The sequence below is a fragment of the Symphalangus syndactylus genome, chromosome 8, assembly GCF_028878055.3.
Source record: "Symphalangus syndactylus isolate Jambi chromosome 8, NHGRI_mSymSyn1-v2.1_pri, whole genome shotgun sequence".
Taxonomy (NCBI): domain Eukaryota; kingdom Metazoa; phylum Chordata; class Mammalia; order Primates; family Hylobatidae; genus Symphalangus; species Symphalangus syndactylus.
Window position 1 is genome coordinate 73,862,761 of NC_072430.2, and position 24,328 is coordinate 73,887,088.

The 24,328-nt window shown below is 36.5% G+C and overlaps 1 protein-coding gene and 1 long non-coding RNA gene across 5 annotated transcripts in view; one reads left to right on the plus strand and one right to left on the minus strand.

The window, feature by feature from the left end:
* Positions 1 to 24,328, plus strand: part of UBR3 (ubiquitin protein ligase E3 component n-recognin 3) — a 263,885-nt gene that overhangs the window by 167,196 nt on the left and 72,361 nt on the right. For 2 of the 4 annotated variants that reach the window (XM_055289670.1, XM_063644665.1), the window contains exons 26-29: positions 5,762 to 5,895; positions 12,633 to 12,743; positions 18,337 to 18,549; positions 20,179 to 20,315. In XM_055289670.1, the coding sequence (XP_055145645.1) occupies positions 5,762 to 5,895; positions 12,633 to 12,743; positions 18,337 to 18,549; positions 20,179 to 20,315 (595 nt within the window). The remainder of the gene's footprint in view (positions 1 to 5,761; positions 5,896 to 12,632; positions 12,744 to 18,336; positions 18,550 to 20,178; positions 20,316 to 24,328) is intronic. The other 2 variants (XM_055289672.1, XM_063644666.1) reach the window with 1 other exon arrangement.
* The window catches only part of LOC129488025 (uncharacterized), an 89,102-nt gene continuing 86,549 nt past the window's right edge, over positions 21,776 to 24,328 (minus strand). The window contains exon 5 of the long non-coding RNA XR_008659556.2: positions 21,776 to 22,024. This is a non-coding gene — a long non-coding RNA (uncharacterized lncRNA). The remainder of the gene's footprint in view (positions 22,025 to 24,328) is intronic.

A 24,328-nucleotide genomic window follows, 5' to 3' on the forward strand; every position in this document is an offset into this window, starting at 1 on the left:
GACTAGCCTGGGCAACACAGTAAGACCCTGTCTCTACAAAAAGTAAAATTAGACAGGTGTGGTGACGTGCACCTGTGGTCCCAGCTACTCAGGAGGCCAAGGTGGGAGGATTGCCTGAGCCCAAGAGGTCGAGGTTGTAGTGAGCTGAGATTGCACCACTGCACTCTAGCCTGTGTGACAGAGTAAGACCTTGTCTTTAAGAAAATTAAAAAAGAAACTGACATTAAAGAGTATTAAAACTCAGGAATGATTTTAGTATAATAGGTGAATTCTCTAGCTGTTTCCTTCTTTACCATCTGAGCCTTATCCACCCATTGATACTTTCCCCCTTTTACCCCTTTTTTTCTGGGCTTCTTTATTTTGATTCATTTCTTCTGTTTTAGATTTGAATATGGAAAATTTTTAGCAGTATGCTAAAGAGATGTGCAAAGTGAACCCCCATGTCCCCATCTATCTTCAACAGTGATTAATTTCTGGCTAATCTTATTTCATTTGTTTCCTCCTCATTAGAATTATTTCGAAGGAGATTTCAGACATCATATAATTTCATCTGTAAAAAATTCAGTGTTTCTGTTAAAAAGAAAGGTCTTGTTTTTTAAACATAACCACAGTCAGTGCTAAATAAATTCTTCAATGTCATCAAACATCTAGTCAGTGTTTAAAATTTCCCCATTGTCTCTATTTATTTATTTTGCTTAATTTATTTATAGTTGCAGTATTCCTTTGTGGTCTTTTAATTAATAGATCCACTCTCCCTCTATCTTTACCCTCTCCTCCTATCATTTTACTTTTTTAAGGAAATTGGATCATTGAAAACCAATTTGGATTTTTCTGAATGTTGCTGTGATGTTTAACATATTCCTCTGTTCCGTCTGTTTTCTCTCTGTGAGATCAGTAGCAAGTGATGATTACTGCCTAAATCCATCAGTTGATCAGAGATTACAAATCTCTTTCATGTTTTTTTTTGTTGTTGTTTATTAGCTGACATATACTTCTATAAAAGAAATTTCACTTCATCACCTATTTTTTGTTAACTCAGAGATACAGATTGCACAGGAAAGGCAGGGTAGACATAGTATTCTTTCCTTTTATTTACAGGTGCTCAAAATATTGAGATAGTGGGGTTTAAAAATCATTTTCTAAAGATAATTAGTACTTTTAGGTATCATTAATGAACTCTGTTTTTAATCATTATGAACTCTATTCATAACTCTATAGTTACTTTCTTGTTGATGCTCGTGTTCTTCCATCTTTGTTCACTGAGAGCTTATTTGAGTTGTCTCCTGAGTTCTTTTGACACAAGCCTAGAGTAGTAAGTAGCCTTGGGTCTTTCTACATTTTTTGGTGTGGCAAGTTACAATAAATTTATCTTACACATTTCCTGCCCTGAAATCAGCAATCTCTCAAAGAAGCATTAGTTCCTTTTTAGTGGGAAATGATATTTAGAGACAAAAGTCTGGATGCTAGGTGTGCTTATTGTTCTAGATCTTTTTATGTTCACTGATACTTTATTGCCATGTTCTTCAAACCACGTATTAAAGAAAAGTCTCATACTTTTATCTCTTTATTTTTATATTTGATTTATGCTAAACTACAGACTTTTGATTAGGAACCCTTCAAAACACTGCTCAAATTAAGGCCTTTAAGTACATTTATCTACATGGAAAGATATTAATTTATGTGCCATCTCATTATTGCTCAGAATGCCTATTGTAAACATTACTGATTTGGGAAGCTTCAGTTCTCCATAGGAGAATAATACAATATTATTTAGTCTTTTCATTTTACTAAACCCTACAATCTTTGCAAAGATTCAGAAAGGCCAAAGTTGCAAAGATTCAGAAAGAGCAAAGTTAGTTTTCATAGCACTTCAAAAATATATATAATAAAAAGAAAGTAAATCTGGAAAGAACTGCATATCTAGATTTGTAAACCAAATAATAATGTTCTTGTTTGTGGAAGAGTGTAGGCATTGAGATAAAAACATAAAGGGAAGGGGAATGGAGCAGTTTTTGTTTATTTCTGAAATGAAGTAGATATTTATTTAAATTTGATTGTTATAAAGTGAAGATGTTAATTCTAATCCCCAGGGTAAACACTATAAAAAAAAGTTACACACACATACACACACACACACACACACACACACACACACACACACATAAAAGAAAAGAGAAGGGAATCAAAGTTTTATACCACAAAATTCAATTAATTACAAAAGAAGGCAGTAATCAATTAAAGAAGAAATAGAAAACGAATAGCAAAATGGAAGAATTAATTTTTTTTAAAGTTAGTAATTACTTAAAATATAAATGCATTAAACTGCCCAGGTAAAATGCAGAGGTTGAGAGAATGAATTTTTAAAAATGTGATGCTACAAGAGATTCACTTTAGATCCAGAGACACAATAAGTTGAAAGTGAAAGGATGGGAAAAGATTCCATGCAAATAGTAACCAAAAGAGAGCTGGGGTGGTTATACTATGAGACAAAATAAACTGTAAGTTAAGAATTGTTACAAGAGACCAAGAAGGAGATTATATATTGATAAACAGCCAGTCCATCATGAAGGTATTATAAACATATATGCTCCAAACAACAGAGCCCCCAATATATGAAGCAAAAATGGACAGAATTGTTGGGAGAAATAGATACTTCTAAAATAACAGTTGGAGACTTTAATTGATAGGACAACTAGACAGAAGATCAGAAAGGAAACTGAATACTTGAGCAACACTGTAAAACAACTAGACCTAACAGACTTATATAGAACACTCCACCCAATAACAGTGGGATATATATTTTTCTTAATGATATATGGAACATTATCCTAGGTAGACCATATGTTAGGCTACAAAACAAGCCTCAATAACATTTTAAAAGATAGAAGTTATTCAAAAAATTGTCTGTGGTCATAATGGAATGAAACTAGCTATGAATAACAAAAGGAAACCTGGGAAATTCACAAGTATGTGGAAATTAAACAACATACTCTTTATTTTATTATTATTATTTTTTTGAGATGGAGTCTTGCTCTGTCATGCAGGCTGGAGTGCAGTGGCGCGGTCTCGGCTCACTGCAAGCTCCGCCTCCTGGGTTCACGCCATTCTCCTGCCTCAGCTTCCCAAGTAGCTGGGACCACAGATGCCCGCCACTATGCCCAGCTAATTTTTTGTATTTTTAGTAGTGATGGGTTCACCGTGTTAGCCAGGATGGTCTTGATCTCCTGACCTCGTGATCTGCCCTTCTCGGCCTCCCAAAGTGTTGGGATTACAGGCGTGAGCCACCGTGCCCGGCCTAAAACAACATACTCTTAAACAACCAATGGGCCAAAGAATAACTTACAAATGAAATTAGAAAACACTTTGAGGTGAAGGAAAATGAAAATACAACATACCCAAACCTTTAGAATGCAGTGAAAATGGGGAAATTTACAGCTGTAAATGCATACATTAAAAAAGATTCAAATAACTAAAATTAGAAATGAAAGTGTTGACTTTACTACAGACCTCACAGAAATAAAAAGGATTATAGGAGAATACTATGACCAATTTATGCCAAAAAATTAGATGACATGGATTAAATGAATGATTTCCTAGAAATACACAAACTACCAAATGGACCCAAGAAGTAATAAAAAGTTTGAACATATTTATAACAAATAAAAAGGTTGATTTTTTTTAAATCAATTTAAATTTTTTAAATTTTTAAAAATCTGACAGTGAAAAGAACAGGACCAGATGCCTTCACTGGTGAATTCTATCAGTCATTTAAAGAATTAACACGAATGCTTCTCAAACTTGTCCAAAAAATAGAGGAGTGAACACTTCCCAACTTATTCTGAGGCTAGCATTCTATGAGGCTAGCTTTGATACCAAAGCCAGATAAACACAGGAAAACAGTAGACCAATATCCCTTATGAGTATACATGCAAAAATTCTCAACAAAATTCTAGCAAACTGAATGCAGCAGCATATTAAGAGGATTATGCATCATGGTAATTATATTTTAGCTGGTAGCATCTACCAGCTTTTGTCTCTTATTTCTATTGCTGTTATAAATCCCTGCAAAACTTAGGGCCCGCAGTGATACACCTATTATTCCCTTTTTTAAGAGCAGCTCTTCTGATGCACACATCATGATATTTTATCTATAAATACTTTAGAATATAACTCCTAAGAACAAGGATATTCTTTTTTAAAAATTTCTTATGTATATTTTGAGACAGTCCCTCTCTGTCGCTCAGGCTGGAGTGCAGTGGCACAATCTCAGCTCACTGCAACCCCAGCGTCCCAGGCTCAAGCAATTCTCATGCCTTAGCCTCTTGAGTAGCTGGGATTACAGGTATGCACCACCATACCCAGCTAAATTTTGTATTTTTATTAGAGATGGGGTTTTGTCATGTTGGCCAGGCCGGTCTTGAACTTCTGGCCTCAAGTAGTCTGTCCACCTTGGCCTCCCAAAGTGCTGGGTTTACAGGCATAAGCCACCACACCCAGCCCAAGGATATTCTTTTACATAATTATGGTACCATTATCATTCCTAAGAAATGTAACATTAGTAACATCAAATATTGTTTATATTCAGATTCTCTCAGTTGTCCCTGCAATATTTTTTGTGTTTCTTATTTACTTGATAAATAAAAATTGTACATATTTATGGGGTACATAAATGTGATATGATATTTTGATACGTATACATTGTGGAATGATTAAGTCAAGCTAATTAATGTATATACCACTTTACCATTAGGCTGATTAACATATACACATATACACTTACATCATTTTTTTGTGGTCAGAGTAATATTTTTATAGCAGATATTTCTTGATCCACAATCGAATAAAAGATCATGTATTGTTTTTCATTATCATTTCTTGTTAGTCTCCTGTAATTTAGAACAGTTTCTCTAGCCCCTTTTCAAAGTTTCAGAGTCCAGGTTGGTTTTCTATAGAATATCTCAGAATCTGGATTTGCGTGATTATTTCCTTGTTACTAGATTGAAGTTAAACAGTTTTGGCAAGGGTATTATACAGGTGATGTTCCTTCCAACAGCATTACATCACGAGGTTCACTGTGTCAATTTGTCCTATTATTGGTGGTGCCAACCAAGTTTGATCACTTGGGTAAGGTAGTAGGTAATCTGTAGGATGATACCTTAAGACTCTACTCACCCTTTTACTCTTTTATTTGATTTTCCTTGCCTGGGTCAGTGAACGTATTGTATTTTCTATTACTATTATTATTCTTTTTAATATTCAACTTTTCTCAGATTTTGCCAGTCAGAACTCCAGGTCCTTATAAATCTGCTCCCTCAGTGTTTGAAACTTCCTTGCTCTTTTTAATCACACATCCTTCCGGGCTCACCTTGCACTTTTCCCCAACCCTGGACTCAGCTCTTTCTCCAAGGACCTCTTCTTCCTTTTAGTGAGAAATAGTATATTTAGAAATAAAGTTTGTGAGTACTAGAGAGTTATATCATCTAGGCTTTTTCAGTGGACAGATTTAGGAACCCATCCATCCATCCATCTTGAGTTTATAATCATAGTTCAGTGTTATTTTTTAAAGTAAATATTGGTGTATTTGAAGCTTTATTTAGCCTGTAGAAGAAAACTAGAATACCACTTTTTTGAGGGGTCTTTAAAAATATTCTAATAGTGAAATAATTTGAGTTGCTTGTGGTAAATAACTCAGCTTTTCTTGGAGTTACAGTTCTATGGCATTGATTATTTTTGATTAATGAGCTTTTATCTGTTAATGTAGTTTTGGGGCAGTGCCGTGACAATGTTGAGCCAAAAAAGTTGCCAATCACTGAGGAGGAGCAGATTTACCCTTGGGATACCTGTGCAGCTGTTCATGATGTGAGGCTTTCATTATTACAGCGTTATTTTAAGGATGTAAGTACTCTTTATAAAATAGTACTTTTGTCTGCCAAGTTGGTTATTTCCCTCCAGAATTTTACATGTCTTTTACCAAAATGGCATTCTGATGTTAAATTTGAAAGTTTATTAGAAAAAAATTAATATGTGGATAGAAAGAAATGGAAATCTGTTAATAAACATTTCAGGTAATAAATGTGATACCTTTGTTTTAAATGTTGTTTATTGTGTGATACACACATTCAATTAAGTGGAATGATGAGTACAGCAGGTCCTTAAATAACGATGTTTCTTTCAACATCGTTTTGTTATAATGTTGATGAGAAAAAAATTAATTCCCTACCCGGGCCACTGTCAGTGTGGAATTTATGTGTTCTCCCCATGTCTTTATGGGTTTTGTGTGGGTATTCCAGTTCTTCCTACTTCCCAAAGATGTGTTGCACATTAGGTTAATTAGCATGTCTAAATTGGCCTGGTATGAGTCAGTATGGGTGTGGATGTGAGTGTGTCCTGCTATGGGATGGGGTCCTGCCCAGGGTCAATTCCTACCTTGTGCTCTGAGCTGCGGGATAGGCTCCAGCCACCTATGACTGTGAACTGGAATAAGTAGGTTGGAAAATGAATGAAATAATGAAAACATTATTTTTTTAATTTATAAAGTATATGATAAAGTAAAAATTTATAAAGTATATGATAATTATACAGCTACATAATAACGATGTGGTATGAAAGGGCTCAGTGAACCTGCATATTTGTTATTGTTTGTTTTTAAATTGCATGGTAATAGGAAATGCTCTTTAACGATTTTCACTTTGCAAACATTTATTCCTTAATTTAACCCGTCACCGCTGCTACTGACAGCACTTATTGTTTTGTCAAAAATTGGGTAAATCGTTATCTTGTTTTTATTAACCTTTCTCAAATGTATGCATACTCCACATTTATTTCAGTGTTTCATATTAGAAATGTTTTAGGTCTTTAGAAGTTTTGATGATGTTTTTGTAATCAGAAATATACTATAGGAATTTAACTCTTGTTTATATCAATTAGCCTGTGGTTAAATTAGTTTTGTTCCACATCATTTGCTTAAAGTCACAGTTTCCAAGAACCTATTGATAACATTAAGTGAGGACTTAATGTATTAACTCTATAGAAACGTTTATTATGGTAGGAATGTTGTATGAAGATTTTTGCCTCCCTCTTTTACTTTCATTTAAAGATATATAATAAAATTTCATTATGATACTTTTAAAATGTAAAGTAAGGATGGATTTGATTCATATCTGCTATGACTTCTTACAAACTTAGTAGTTTTTTTTTCAGGCTCTGGCACTCATAAGTATCTGAAAGCTTTCAAGATAAGCTTTAGTAGCAGCAGCATCGTTAACGTCTTTTTTAAATTTCTGTATTCCTTTTGATGTTTCCTGAGTGGACTATCAAATGGGGTTTCCTTTCTCCTGTTGTAGTTTTTTAAATCTACTGTGTCTTGAATTAAATAAATGTAAGATATTAGCTTAAAATATAAAGTAAAACATTATTTTTAGTTAGCTATATGAGATGATTATATGGATAGATTTCCAAATAGAACTTCTTTCTTGCCCATAAATCCATTGGTTGAAGTGGAAGAAATTAGTAAGATAAGTGGAAGACAGAATACATAATCAGAATAAATAGGAACTGACCTAGTGATGATAAGAGCCAGAGTAGAGTCTGGTTCCTTAATATGCTAGGCTTACAGAAAGGTTTCTGGTGGCTTCTGCAGGAGCTGAAGGACCTACAGGGAGGTATTGTGTAGAGTAGAAAGAGTCCTAAACCAGAAAAACTGGGGTTTGGTCCTGATTCTGCCGTTTCTGAGCAATGTGAGTTTGGCCAAATCCCTTAAGTGGTCTGAGACTCAATTTCCTCATCTGTAAAATAGGGCTATAATGATCTTTCATGCAGTAATCACCAGATTAGAGTTCACTCTGCATATAGGTCACTGCATATAATATAGGTCAATATAAATGTAAAGTGATGTTTTAAATATTCAAGCTATCCCATTTAGGAAGGCTAGGTTAGGCCTGTCTGGCATTTTGGGTTAGGTAATAAGGGTCATGCTTCCATATATTTTCAGAGACTTTAAAATGAAATTATGGTTATTTTGTAGCAGTCTCTGTATGTGCGTGTGTATAAATACACGTATGTGTGCACACACATTTTCACACTTTTTTCTTTGTTCTTTATTGCTTTGGACTTTTTTTTTTTTTTTTTGAGATGGAGTCTCACTCTGTCGCCAGGCTGGAGTGCAGTGGTGCGATCTTGGCTCACTGCGACCTCTGCCTCCTGGGGCCTGGGTTCAAATGATTCCCCTGCCTCAGCCTTCCGAGTAGCTGGGACTACAGGCGCCCACCACCATGTCCGGCTAATTTTTTATATTTTTAGTAGAGACAGGGTTTCACCATGTTGGCCAGGATGGTCTCGATCTCTTGACCTCATGATCCACCCACCTCGGCCTCCCAAAGTGCTGGGATTACAGGCTTGAGCCACCATGCTCGGACTGCTTTGGATTTTTTTTTACAGGATACATATATTACTTTATTAATCAGAGACCAATAAATATTTTATTTTCAAGGAAAATTGGGAAACTGCTAAGTTCTGCTTTTGCAGAAATTTACTACCACCTTATTTAGACTTTATTTTCTTGTCATAATGACACAGGATTATTTTGGTGCCACTTCACTAGGCAGGAACCTCTGTGGCTGGTGGCATCTCTGCCTGGGCTTCGCTCGGGCCCACTGGGCTCACTCTACCCAGGCTGGCCGGCAGGCTGCACTCAGCTCACTCCCCAGCCTGGATCCCGCAACCACTGCAGCTCCAAGCTGTGCCTATGGTGGGGCCAAGTGTGCTGCAAGCAGCTTCTGTGGCTGGGTGCCAGCATTCAAATGAGGGGGATGCAGTGGCACCCAAAAACTCGGAGACACCAGCAACCACAGAGCCCCAAGGGGATGTCATAGCTTCTGCTTGGGGAGTGCCAAGGTCTAGGCCCCCAGAAGGGTCACAGCTCTTCAGTCCCATAGTCTAGTGAATGGGAGCATGTCACAACTCTTTTCATTCCCGCTACCCACAGCTCTGTGAGCCGGCCAGGAGCATGTTACAGCCCTTTTTGCTCCTGCCATTTGGTGGGTAGGTTCTTGTCCCACAACCAAGAAGAATGAAGTACATGGACACCAGAGAGTCAGCAAGGCAGAGAAGAATTTTATCAAGTGACAGAAAAGAGCTCAACAACAAGAGGGGACCTGAAGTGTGTAGCCTTCTGTGTGAGAGGGGGCCTGAAAATGGGTAGCTGCCTTGTGACTGAGTCCATGGTTTTTATGGTCTCAGAATGGAGGAGTGCATGCTGAATAGTCCATGTGTGGACCTGATAAAAGCACCATTTGATTTTCGAGGAAGTTCTCACTCCAGTCATGGACTCTACCTGAGACTGCAGCTCGGTTTTCAGGCTTTAAATTGTCTGTGGTTTGGAGTTTGGGTTTCACCAGGGACCTGGCCCTGTCTGTCTAGGAATTTGTCTGTCTCCTGCCACTATCAATAATCCTAGTTTTAATTTTTATCATTTTTAATTACTTTAGAGTAAACAGGTAAAGATGAATCCCAACACCAAATAGAAAACTTTAAAAAAATTCAATCAAAATAAACGTAGACCTAAGAGCATAATAATTTTGAGGGAAGAGACGATCTAATAAATGGGAGCAAAAAGGTAGGGTATCTCTTTTTTGCAGCCAGAGTAATCATTTCTAGAAAAAATCTTTTTTATAAAAAGTCTCTGAGCTGAAATCTGAGTTAGATTATACTCTGTTGTGTTTCTGTTAGTGATTGTGAGATTTTTATTCCTACATCATTACTTTTGTATGCTTTTATAGGACCTGTTTTATGTATATATGGCATATTCCCTAGATTGCATACCTCTGGAGGTCCAGGGCTATGCCTCATGTTGATTCAGGGGCTAGCACATGCTATGTGTGTTGTAGATGCTTACTGGGTTTCTTCCTGAATTACTCTAAACATAAGAGTACCAGAGTGGTAGCTGGACCAGACTGTATAGAGCAGAAGAATGACTATCAGTGGGCACTGATATTGATTATAGGATTAAACTGTAGATTCTACTGTCTTCAGATTAAATGCATGCAGTTTACAGAATTGACATGTAGAATATTAGTTATGTAAGACAGTGCATTCACTGTAGAAACTGGAAGTGTAACACATGGGAAATATGACACAACAGAGAGAAGGAACCTGAGCTTTGGAGTCAGACAGACTTGGGTTTGAACTTATAACTTAGTGATCTTGGTAAAGTTATCATTCCTCTCTTGTAAAAAGGGATAACTCCAGCTACTTTATAAGGTTTTAGTAATTATTGATTGAGGTTGTGACATTTCAGTGTTAGGCACTTAGCACAGTGGTGGATACTTGAGGTCTCCCTAAAATACTAGTCTCACATTATTAAGTGTTATCCTGCATTTTTTGACTGGAAAACTCAAATGTCTAAAAGTTATATAGACAAATGACTCATTGTTTCCCGTTTTAAAAGCTAACCATTTTTATTAAAAATACAGATTAATTGCCTTTTTGTAGTATCGTGCCAAAGAGAGCAGCTGGTTTATTAATGGACTACCAATCATTCTAAAATGATCTAACACCAAAATCTGCTTCTGTTTCAAGCAGCTCCAAAACATAAAACAAAGATGAGCAGGCCTCCTGTTGTTTTTCTGATTTGTAACAGTAGAAGCCTGCTCACCAGCTGTATTTGATTTATGCAGCTTCACGTCTTTAAATTGGCTGGGAAGTCATTTTGTACTATGTGATACACAGTACTTTCAACTTTAGATACTTGTGAAAAGTCTTGATTTAATATTGGAACTTTGTTTACTATCATTTAAAGATCATTGGTCATCTTACATTATAAAAATAAAATTTAAAGATTGATTCAGTTTTTTAAGCATGTAAGTACATGCTTGTTTGATGGCTCTCAAATCTTTCATCATATGTTGCCAGTCCTGTTAGATCTTGTGCCTTCATATTGCTCTGGCCCACCCATCTATTTACTACAGATTGTAGAGAATGAATTCAAGTTTAGGCCCAAATGCTATTTGACAGAGGCCAAATGATGAAAATTCTAAGAAAGAGATTTTAGGAGAAAAAGTCTTCAGCCTATTTATAGGTTTAGAGGGAGGAATTAGCAATGAAAGAGAAGTTGAAGATGTAAAAGAGAAAGGAAAGATAAAGAAACTTTTAAAACAAATTTGGAGCCAGGCACGGTGGCTCATGCCTGTAATCCCAGCACTTTGGGAGGCCGAGGTGGGCGGATCACTCCCTGAGGTCAGGAGTTCGAGACCAGCCTGACCAACATGGAGAAACCCTGTCTCTACTAAAACTACAAAATTAGCTGGGTGTGGTGGTGCATGCCTGTACTCCCAGCTACTTGGGAGGCTGAGGCAGGAGAATCACTTGAACCCAGGAGGCGGAGGTTGTGGTGAGCCGAGATCGCGCCATTGCACTCCAGCCTGGGCAACAAGAGTGAAACTTAATCTCAAAAAAAAAAAAAAAAAAAAAAAAAACCTCAAAAAGCAAAAAAAAAAAAAAAAAAAATTGGAAAGGATATATAGTTTGCTTGTATAGTCTGGGTCCCTTCTTTATTGTATATTATATTAAGACCTTGTAAATATTAAGACATGTTTTTTAGTCTTGTGACTAGATTTGTGCTTTATAAAGATGTATGGAGGTTACATCATGGAGAGAACAAATTTGAGTTAAGGAGACGAGTTAAGAAACTGTTTAAGAACCACTTCTCCCACTCTGTGGGATATAGACGAATATTATATACTGGAAATGAAGAGGAAAGACCAAAATCATGAGTTATTTAGGAGACAGAATCCATATGATTTGGGAACTGATATTGTGGTATGAAGGTAAGAGTGTGATATAGAATGACTGTTGGCTTTCTGACTTGGTGACTAAATAGATTGTAGAGTTATTGAACCAAGAGGAGGGAGATGATTCATGGAGAAAATAACAGTTTACGTTTTTGGCACATTGATTTTATATTGTCTGTGGGACATTAAACTGGAGATTTCTGAGTGGCATGAGTACTTGTGTCTAACAGTCAGAAGAGATCTAAGCTTGCAGGGTAGTCAAAATTACTGCTTAAATCACTAGGAAAAAATAGTTTTAATGAGAAGAGAGTTGCACTGAGAATAGAACCTTTAGGAGTAGAGGAATAGACATTGAAGGGGTAAGTGAAGAAAAAAAGATCCTTAGAAGGAAGGCTGAGAAAAACAGTTAAAGAGGCAGGAATGAAACCAAGAGAGAGTAGCATTAAACCAGGGGAAAGTAGGCGTTTCAAGAAGTAAGTGGTTAATGTCAGAAATCATAGACAGATTCAGTACCATACTTTATCTCAGCAACAGTATAGTTCATACTGAACTATAGTGTAGTATTGACAGCATATATTTTATGGAGCAGACAAAGGCTAGTTCATGATATTTATTCTCTTTCATTATGAGTATAGAAGTTTGGGAGCTACAACTTCATCATATTCCAATTTTAAAGATAGTGCCTTAAGACTATCTAGTCAGGCATTAATTGCTATCACAAAAATAGAAACTCCACATTAATATAAAAATAGGAAATCATGCAGAGGTTTATGTGGACATATTAATATTTAAATATGTTTATACTTCTTTAAAATTAATTGTATTTGTCTTCTTTTTATTTTGAAGAGTTCATGTCTCTTGGCAGTATCAATTGGCTGGGAAGGAGGTGTTTATGTACAAACCTGTGGTCACACATTACATATAGATTGTCATAAATCTTACATGGAATCATTACGGGTAAGTTGATTGCAAAAATTTTTTAAAGGTGCATGTATCTTTCCAGGTATTAAATCTTTTTATAGTATATACATCCCAATTCCAGCTCATCTTTTTAAGTGATTTTGATTATCATATAAACCATCCAGTCTCACTTTAACACAGACCTGTTCAACTTCAAGGATTTTCATTTTTTAATTTCATTTTAGCAACTGGCCAGACGCAGTGGCTCATGCCTGTAGTCCCAGCACTATGGGAGGCTGAGATGGGCAGATCACTTGAGGTCAGGAGTTCGAGACCAGCCTGGCCAACGTGGCCACCTGGCCAACCTGGCAAAACCCTGTCTCTACTAAAAATACAAAAATTAGCCGGGCATGGTGGTGTGCACCTGTAATCCCAGCTACTTGGGAGGCTGAGGCAGGAGAATCACTTGACTTTGTGAGGCAGAGGTTGCAGTGAGCTGAGGTTGCACCACTGCACTCCAGCCTGGGCAACAGAGCGAGACTCCATCTCAAAAAAAAAAAAAAAAAAAAAATTTTTTTTCACTTTTGCAACTGACTTCCATGGCTGCACTTTAGACTTTGCTACTCTCTCTGAAATATGAAGCTTTAATATCCTACCATATCATCTTATGATTATCACATAAGTTCTCTTGTCTTCACTGTCATTATTGTGATTTGCCCCTGACATCAAGATCTATAGTCCTTTAACCCTTTGAATTTTTTGCTAGTGTATTAGCTCTTTGCTATCCTCACTTTATTGTGCTATACTCATTCTATTCTTGTCAATCTCGTTTAATCAGCCTCCTTTGATTTTAGACCCAGTCAGCTATCCCAGCTAGAAAAGTCATAAAACTAGGTTAATGATTATTATCACAAACTTGTGGCTTCCTATAACAGTGGCTTAGACTAGGGTTATGGGCTATAAATACTACCTATTAATTCATTTACCTGTCTTTGATCAGTTCCCTCTCCTGTTTTCCTCAGCAGCTATTCCAAACCTTTGCCTCTCCAAGATTCATTTCCTCTTAACAGATTCTGTCTCTTCCTTTGTCATTAAGAAAACAGTGTCTGTTGTCACATTCCCTTAGATTCCTATCTTGCGTTTCTATTCCTTGATAAATGAGTCCAACATCCCAACCAGTCTTTTCTTTGTTACTCTTTGAGGTAGTACTGTAGCCCTTCTTCTGTTCAGGAATAACTTTTCTGCCTGAGCTCTGATAGACCTTTCTCCCCAACACCTCAGGGGCCTTAATTCATCAGTAGGTAACTTCTTTTTCTTCTGTATTTTCAGTTTTTCTGCCTCTTCTGCCCCTTCTCAGCTCATCAGGAGCTGAGTTCAAACCTCTCCCATTCAGAATCCTTCCCTGGACATTACATTTTCTTATTTTCCTATAGCTGAAGACTTCTCTTTCTCCTTCAGTGTAACTTTTATTTTATTTATTTATTTATTTATTTATTTTGAGATAGGGTCTCACTCTGTTTCCCAGGATGGAGTGCAGTGGCTCAATCATAGCTCACTGGAGCCTTTACACTCCTGAGTTCAAGCAGCACAACTTCTTAAAAGCAACTTCTTAAATACAGGTCTACTATATTCCCATGTTCCTAACTCAGAAGCAGTAGATATCTCTTTTTTCCTTCCTATTCCTCACCTCTCACTTTCAGTCCATTACCAAAATTCTATTGATTCTGACTTCTAAATCTCACTTGACTATATTCTACCTTCATTAATCCCACTGCTACTTTTTTGTATATGCCTTCCTCGCTCATCTTGATTATAGGAATTGCCTTCTTACTGATTTCCTTACTCCAGGTGTAACTTATTTACTACATTGAGCTTTCTAAAATTTAAATAAGCAATATGTGTTGTCGGCTTAAAATCTCTTGCTGTCTTCCTCCTGATAGGATAAAGTTCACTATTCTCTGAATGGCATTCAGGTACTCCAGGATCTGGTCTTGCCTATTGCTTTAGTGTTGTCTTCCATCAATTCAACATTAATAAGCTAATTACTAGTTCCTTAAGCACATTATGCATTATTCATATCCGTGTATTCAACTATTCCTTCAGCAAATACTTATTCGGTATCTACAGTGTTCCAGATACTATGATAATCATTGTGGATACAATGGCACATAAGGCACAGTTCCTTCCCTCAATGAGTTTACTATGTATTACGTAAGAGAGACAAGTAAACAGTTACAGTACGCATGCTAAATGTTAGGTAATACACAGAGTCTTTTTTTTTTTTTTTTCTCCAAGATGGAGTCTCACTCTGTCGCCCAGGCTGGAGTGCAGTGGCACAATCTTGGCTCACTGCAAGCTCCACCTCCCAGGTTCATGCCATTCTCCTGCCTCAGCCTCCCGAGTAGCTGGGACTACAGGCACCCGCCACCACGCCTGGCTAATTTTTTGTATTTTTAGTAGAGACAGGGTTTCACCATGTTAGCCAGGATGGTCTCAATCTCCTGACCTCGTGATCCGTCCGCCTCTGCCTCCCAAAGTGCTAGGATTACAGGCGTGAGCCACCGTGCCTGGCCATCTGCCAGGTGCCAGAACATTTTGATGAAGTAAGGCGCTTGAGTGATGAGAGATGAGACAGGATAAGTAGTTAAGGTTTACATTGTAAGGGGCCTTCTGGTCCATTTAAAGAATTTAGACTTTATATAGATTCCTTAGAGAAAGCCATTAAAGACTCTTAAGCAGAAATATAAAATGTCCAGAAGAGTCATTGTGACAGTTGTGTAGAAAGGGAATTGCAGAAAAGTAAGAAAGAATGTGGTGGGGGCTTGGACTTACTCATGTCTATGAAAATGGAGAAGAGAATATAGATTTGAAATATATTTAGAAGGACAGTCTTCTGGAGCACAAGGGGGGAGAATGAAAGAACGTGAGAGGTGATGATGACACTGAAAGATTTTGATTGGAAATAACAAAGTCTCATATTAGACATTAGACACTGGACATATTAGGTCATGTAGTGGTATGTTTGGGAGACTACTTAGGAGGGAGATGAGTAAAGGTGATAGAAAGAAGAAAGTAGATGGAAGGATTGTTGGAGTTAATTAATACTTGTGATGGGAGAGGGCAGGATGCTGAAGGAGTTGCCATGAGTCTCTTCTGTGTAGATATGAGGTATAACCTCATGCTCCTAGAGTAAAGGGGGCAGGGGTGGGGAAGGTGAGTGACTTGGCAAGTGAGGAGGTGGTTTGAAAAACCACTTTGGGGGCCAGGTACAGTGGCTCATGCCTGTAATTTCAGCACTTTGGGAGGCCAAGGCGGGTGGATCACCTGAGGTCAGGAGTTTGAGACCAGCCTGGCCAACATGGCGAAACCCCATCTCTACTAAAAATACAAAAATTAGCTGGGTGTGGTGGCGAGCGCCTATAATCCCAGCTACTTGGGAGGCTGAGGCAGGAGAATTGCTTAAACCCGGGAGGCAAAGGTTGCAGTGAACTGAGATCACGCTATTGCACTCCAGCCTGGGCAACAAAAGCAAAACTCCGTCTCAAAAAAAACAAACAAACAAAAAAACAGAAAACAAGGCTGGGCACAGTGGCTTATGCCTGTAATCCCAGCACTTTGGGAGGCCGAGGCGGATGGATCACGAGGTCAGGAGATCGAGACCATCCTGGCAAACACGGTGAAACCCTGTGTCTACTAAAAATACAAAAAAAAAAAATTAGCCGGGCGCTGTGGCGGGTGCCTGTAGTCCCAGCTACTCAGGAGGCTGAGACAGCAGAATGGCGTAAACCCTGGAGGCGGAGTTTGCAGTCAGCCGAGATCGCGCCACTGCACTTCAGCCTGGGCCATAGAGCAAGGCTCTGTCTCAAACAAAACAAAACAAAACAAAAACAAAACAAAAAAAACCAGGAAAACCACTTTGGGATTGGATGAGAGAGTGCTTCCTAGGATGTAGCGAAAGAGTGCCAGGCAGTATGCAAGGAGAAAGTTGAGGTTGGAAACAGTTTGTAGCAAGAAAGCATTTTATTTTTCTCTGACAACACTCAGTTTGAGTGCAGAATTGGAGACGACATACATTGGATTAATTTAGTATGAAGGCTTTGTTTGGTGTGAATGATGAAAGGACACGTGGAGGGTGAGTGTGAAGTGTTGCCATGAGTTTTGAAGTGGTAGACAATGGTGTGCAGATAGGATAGGAAAAACCTGATGAACTGGGAGAAAAAGAAGGGAGTAAAGGAGGTGGAAGTTGGTAGTCAGAATATAAGATGTTTAAATTTAATATTTTCAGATCTCGAGTAATTTTGAGTTATTACAGGACAAGGATGTTGTTATGGTAACAGGTGCTGGAGTAGAGTGGAGGCCAAAACTATAGGAGCTGATGAGGTTAAGGAGCTGAAGGACTAAGGTATAAGATTGGTTGTATACATATATAGTGAAAGTGCATAGGAAGATGCAGGACTTGGAGTGATGAGGAAAACATATCGAGGTACCAAAGTCTTTAGTGGTTGCAGGCAGTAGGTGGCAGTGAAAAGGAAGGAAAAGGATAGTATTGCTAAATGACATGAGCCACAAAGACAAGGGAATGCAGGAGTAATGATCTCAGGCCAGCACCAGAGGGTGCTGAGATGTGAGAGATGTAGGAGGGTGAGTTGAGAGGGTTTCTGGGGGTGCTTCAGGAGAGAACCTAGCTTCAGTTACAGCAAAAAAGAGTATCTAGCATTCTTTGGAATTAAGGCTGTCAAGAAGCTTATCACAGAATGTTCTTCTGTGACCAGGACCGTTGCCCCAGTTTTTTAGCACACTCTTTTTCGTGTATTTTTAAAACTTAACTCACAAATCATCTTCTCTGGGAAGGCTTCTCTGTTGTGGCATTTATCACACTATAATTTATTTGCCTGATTTTGCTTTTAAATCGTGAGTACCTTAAGAAGGAAAAATGTATCTTAACTCTTTATGCTATCACCTTGCACAGCATTTATCACATAGTAGGAGCTTAGTAAATGTTTATAGAATTGGATTTAGGAAGATATGTTGTTACATTTTTAAGGACTTAAAAAGTTAATGTCAAAAAGTGAAAAACAGAATTCATAGTTCTCTTAGTTAAAGTACTTGAGATGCAAGATATAATGAAATGAGCAGTAACTCAGTTGTCCAATCAGTTGTATTTAGCAGTTAGACCCCTTAGAAGTCACTTTTTTTGAGGCTTATTTACTCTCAAAAGCTATTTATCCTAGATCAAAGAACATGAGCATTGGGATAATCTTCCCAGTAGTCAGTTACAGATTATGAAAACAGGGGTATGGGGTAAGAGAAGGGCGACCCACTTTAATGTGGCCTGTTTTTTGAATTATTCTTTATCTTAAATCCACATTTCAGATTAATCGCACCATCACTTGAATGTTTCATACTGAAAGAAGAGTAAGATACTTCAACAGTGTATTGGTGAGGGCAAGTGTTATGTAATTGCTATGATGTAAGAAGTCATTTGGTGAACTTTAACAGTTTAAATGAAGGATTTTGTTTATTTCTTTATGACATATATTAGAGATGTCTTTTTTGTATGGTTTGTTAATTTACTATAAAATGGGTGGTATAATTTTTCTTTTCTATGAATGTGTATATCATGCATCTGTATGTTTATTTCATCTTTTAGAATGACCAGGTTCTTCAGGGCTTCTCAGTGGACAAAGGAGAATTCACGTGTCCCCTCTGTAGGCAGTTTGCTAACAGTGTTCTTCCATGTTATCCTGGAAGCAATGTGGAAAATAACCCTTGGCAACGTCCTAGCAACAAAAGCATACAAGATCTCATACAGGAAGTGGAGGAGCTGCAGGGACGACCGGGAGCTTTCCCAGTAAGCATCAGTGTAAGGCATAAATATCCTGGTTAACTCAACTCTGATTTTCTGCTTTCATTTTCATTCAGTTTATAAATTTCTCTGGACTTTTACATATTTAGTAGAAATTGCTTTTAGAGGTTTTCTTCTCTTCTATTTATACTTAAATAAAAGTAATAGAACAAATTATTATCAAAGGCTATACTTCTCTTTAGGCTAAATTCTGAGTTTTAATATACATCTTCTAGGTCAAGAACCCCTATAGGTTTAGATATAGTTAGGCCCTTTTAAGATGTTCAAGTAGGCCAGGCACAGTGGCTCACACCTGTAATCTCAGCACTTTAGGAGGCTGAGGCGGACAGATAACTTAAGGTCAGGAATTTGAGACCAGCCTGGCCAACATGGCAAAACCCCATCTCTACTAAAAATACAAAAATTAGCCAGGTGTGGTGGCGCTGAGGCAGACAGATCACTTAAGGTCAGGAGGTTGAAACCAGCCTGATCAACATGGCGAAACCTCATCTCTACTAAAAATACAAAAATTAGCTGGGCACAGTGGCACACACCTGTAATCCCAGCTACTTGGGAGGCTGAGGCAGGAGAATTGCTTAAACCCGGGAGCCAGAGGTTGCAGTGAGCTGGGATCATGCCACTCCACTCCAGTCTGGGCAGCAGAGCGAGACTCCCTCTCAAAAAAAAAAAAAAAAAATGACGTTGAAGTATTTAAAAACAAACACACAAGCTATATATACTGTGTGTGTGTGTGTGTGTGTGTGTGTGTGTATCTCAATATAAAGCACAATTTAATCACTTAAAAATATACCTGTGAGGTATATTAGGATTAAGAAGATATATTTACACAGACATGCACATGTATTTACTGTGTGTGTATGTGTATTCGAGAGATAAAATATTGTGTAATTGATTGAACTGTTCATCACAAGTCAGACTACTGTAGGGGGAAACTCATCTTTTATCCCATCCAGTAGGATTTGTTTGGTCTAAATTCTTAAAATAGTTCACCTTCATAAAAAAAAAAAAATTTAACCTTCATTATGGATTTATGATATGGTCTCTGAGAGAAGTGACAGCTGTGTCTGGTTTATGTAGTAAATTTGTGAAAATTGTGAATATTTGACTTTTGAAACAGAAATGCATACATTAAACCTAGATAGATTCATCTGACAATTCCCTTTGTCAAGCGAAGACTAATTTTAGAATTTGTGATCTTTTTAAAATTTTATAAATCCAAATTCTTATGTGTTTAAAATATGCTTAAACTTATGGGACATTGATATTATTCTTTGAAAAATGAACTTAAATGAAAGTCAGGTTTTTTGTAGACATGGAAACTTTGTTCTAACATATTATTTTAATACCATCATCTCATTGGCTTAGCATAATTTATGTGGTTAATTGATAGTTGGATTACAGTGTTGCCAGTCACAATGTAGAATTAGAATAAAAGATCACTGTTTAGAGAGTATTTTTTGATTGGTTTTATCTTCGTACACTAAATATATTTATAATAGATAATGTTCTGTTTTGACTTTTTAATTTTAATTTCCTACTATGTTCATATAATAAAGATTCTAGTTTTAGACCATTATTAAAGAAAGTGAATATAAACTTTATATGTATGTTTGCATTTTTTTATAGTCAGAAACAAATTTAAGTAAAGAAATGGAATCTGTAATGAAAGATATAAAAAATACCACTCAGAAGAAATATAGAGACTATAGCAAGACCCCGGGCTCACCAGACAATGATTTTCTCTTTATGTACTCTGTTGCTAGGTAGGTATATATAGTATATACTTTTTAGTTTACTTATTATTAATAGTTGATTTTATTATTTAATAAATATTTGTTTTATTTATTTAAAGGATGCATATTTTTAATATCAGTCGAAATTATGGCTAGTTTTAGTGCCTGCTAGGATAACTATAACTGTGCAGCTTTCTTTTATTTCCTGAAGAGGTTTTATTTTAATGAAATATTTGCATAAATGTTACTAAGCATTATAGTACATGGGGGGAAGTATGTTACTAACATTTTCAGACAGATACGTACCTCGAACATGTGAGTATTATATATGAGACCTGTCAAAAAGTGATAATACTGAGAACTAAAACGTTGTAATATGTTAAACATTTTGATTTATGGAAAAATAAGAACAGTAAGAAATAAAAGAACTTTGTTTTAAATAGAAACTGGAAAGATCTAGTGATAACCTAAAAGACAGGAGTTTAGAAAAATCAGATAAGGGAGAGGAAGCAAGGGATCAGGCAGGTTCTAAACTTCAATTTGTAGTGAGTAAGGGGCTCAAGAAAGCTGTTAGAAGTGAATGTTTCTCATCTTTCAGATTAGGAAGGATTAGTCTAATTGTATGCAATACAGAAGCAGTAGTTCTAAATAGGAATTTTGGAAAACTTGAGTGAAAATGCAGAACCATAAAAGCAGTAAATAGAGGAGAAACAGACACAACTAAGAACTTGTAAATGCATTCTGCCAAAACTGACTCTGTACATCCTTCAATATCTTTGGAAGCATACTTCATATTTTATCTAAGTAGTATTGTAATAGGTAAGATTTAGAGAGGTAATATGACTTGAAGTCATACAGCAAGTTTGTGGCAGAGTAGGATCTCTTGAGTCAAGGTTTAGTGTTTTTTTCAGTTGCTATCTTCCTTTTTCCTCACCTATGTTTAGCTTTTATAGGTTCTATTATATATATAGTTAATCATGGCTATTCTCTCTGGCCCACTCCTGGAACAGAGGGTAACAAAAGAGTAAATGAACTATACATAGCCTCTGGAACCCAGGAGAAATGGAACCAGATTTAGAATAGTTGCAGCAAGCAAATTAGAGCTCAAGATAAGGAACATTAGTTGGTCTGAGAATGCAAATACTGGACATGGGTTGATGTAAAAGGATTTAATGGATTGGAAAGTAACTTTGTAGTCTGTATATTCCTATCCTCTTGTTTATCTAGAATGTTTTTGGGGAAGACATAACATTTAGTATTTTGTTTCTGGAGAGTTACTAGTTACTACATTCTTGCAATAAAAGACACTTTATGTGAAAACAAAACTGAATATAATTTAACTTTGCCAAGGTGCCAAGGTTTTACAGAACTTCCATATGATATTGTGATTATAACATTGTAGACGATTGGGTTGAATATGGATCAACTCAGTTCTGCTATACATATTTATACACATACACAATCACAGACCTACACACATTTATGTTGCTCATTTATTTATGCCTTTAATTTTATTAGAGTTGACCTTTTAAGAAAATCTTTATTGAGTGGGAATAATCTGTACTTGGCATTTTCCTGTAGTATGATAAATCAAACAATTTGATTTAAATATAATTTAGTGGAAGTTTTAGATCCTTATTTCTTGGTTTAAGGAGTAACTTATAGAAAAAAGCTTGCAGTGATAATGGGAGCTGTGATTGAGCGACTGCACTTCAGCTTGGGCAACAGCAAAACCCTGTCTAAAGAAATAAAAAATAAGATAAACAAATTGACTCAGAAATGAACAACATATATTGAAGGAAAAAAGTATGTTGTATTTAAATAGGTTGTAATTTTCTCAAAACAGGAAACCAGGCCTTTTATGCATAACATATAACTTATTTATGCATAACATATAACTTATTTATGCGTAACATATAACATACAACATTTATTCCTAAAAGGTGAACATTAAAATATTTAGCAATATTTAAATATTTAAGTAAAATATTTAGCAATAAACTTACTTTGAATTAAGTTTTGAATTAAATGTAGTGATTTGTAAATGTATAATTCATTAGAACTTGCACGTTTATTTGTATTTAGTATTAGTAATGTGAGTGGAATACAACCCTCATTTCTTAGAGCTGAATTTCTCCCTGCTGGATAAGTAATTTTGTTTGCCCTTCAGAGGGTTTGAATTTTGGATACTTGGAAACAAAGTGTTTCTGGTGAGTTTTAGAGCTTTTTTTTTTTTTTTTTTTTTTTTGTAAGACAGTACATGTCTTTTGGTTTTAAATTTTATTTGCATGGTGAAGCCTTGGAGAATTTTCTGAGGGTATCAGAGAAGAAACTGTTGGAAAATCCATTCAAATTTAAAATAATTTAAAAATTAATCAAAACCATTACATTCAAGTTTTAATGTATTTCCAAAATTTTCATTCTCTTGCAAATGTCAGTCATCTAAACAGATAATGGAAACCAAATTGGGGGGAAGAAAGTTCTTTTTTCAGTACCAATCATTATTTTGTTCTTGAAACAATGAATGACATGAATTTCAGTAACCGATTTTTCCAAGGATTTTTGGACTCAAGTTTCATATAGTCTAGAGATACTGGTGAGTAGCAGGTGGTTCGTATAGAGAAAAATGGAAAGAAAATGGAACATAAGTAACTGCAGTGTAGGTGCAGAGACATCTTTAAATGGTGGGTACTCAATAGAGTGAATGTACCTTCATAGGTTAGTTACTTTGTAAACTAATCATGTTCAAAATAAAAGGGATGCTTGCTAAATACCAAATTATGAATCCTTTTAAAAAAACAAAAAATTCTTTCCTAAAACAAGCCTTTTCTGGGGCTTGGTGGGGTCAATACTGGGTTTAAGGGAATGGAAGAGTTAGGAAAAGAAAGAAAATAAACTGCAAGGGCTAAAGAGAATCTTATAATTGGTTACATATCAAAAGAAAGATGTTGTCAGTTCCCATTTTTTTTCTTTTTAAGCATCTTGTCAGGTACCACTGGGAATTTAGAAGCTATATTTGAAATAGTCCCTGTTCTTCACAAATTTACAGTTTAGTTGGAGAGATGGAACTAATATAACATCAATCTATATAACAGAATATAATTTGTTTTTAAAAATGTCATATAGAGAAAGTACTGTAGAACTTCTAAAGGGAAGATGAGCAAATTGAAATATAAAATATGCGTAAGTCCGTTTTTCCTGTCCCAGGAAAGCTTCCTGGAGAAGTTAAAACTTGAATTGCCTCTTGTATAATATAGGCTGTGGTATGGATGAAGATACTGGTTTTTTTTTTTTTTTCCCTGAGAAATTGAGTAACTTGCTCAACTACTAAGTGGTAGACTCAGGCCTTGAACCTAGATCTCTTTCCAGAAGCTTTGCCCTTTTCACCAAACCAACGTGTGTTTGAGAATGTGGGGTGTGTAGTGTGTGTACACACGTTTGCTTTTCAAATTGTGGTCTAAAATAGTGTTGAATGGGGGGTTGAGAGGACAGCATACTTTGGTCATGCAAAAAGAAGCTGGAGCATAGTTAGAGGGGTTTTTAATGTGCACATCTAGGTGGCCACTAGGGTAGGCTTTAAACAGTCTTTCTCATCATTCTTTCAGATGTAGAGATTTTCTCCTCTTTTTTTTTCTTCCAAACTAATTTGAATGTATTTGTGTTAGAAAATATATAAAAGAGTCTGCTTTTCTTTGACAGCAAAAAGCTCAGAAAACTTCCACTCCCAGCATATCTTTATTTTTGCATCATTCATTGAGGAGGAAAGAAACATAATATTGCTGTGTGATTTTCAGCAGTTGGACATGGGACATATGACCCATTTGTGTGTTCTTTAGCATGTTTCAAAGGACCAATTTTGACATAAATGAAACAAACAAAAGCTGATATTTAGAGCCATATTGATTTTTAAAATCCTAGATATTGCTGGGTGCAGTGGTGTGCGCCTATTCCTGGATACTTGGGAGGCTGAGGCAGGAGGATTGCTTGAGCACAGGAGTTCAAATGCAACCTGGGCAACACAGCAAGACCTCATCTCTCAAAAA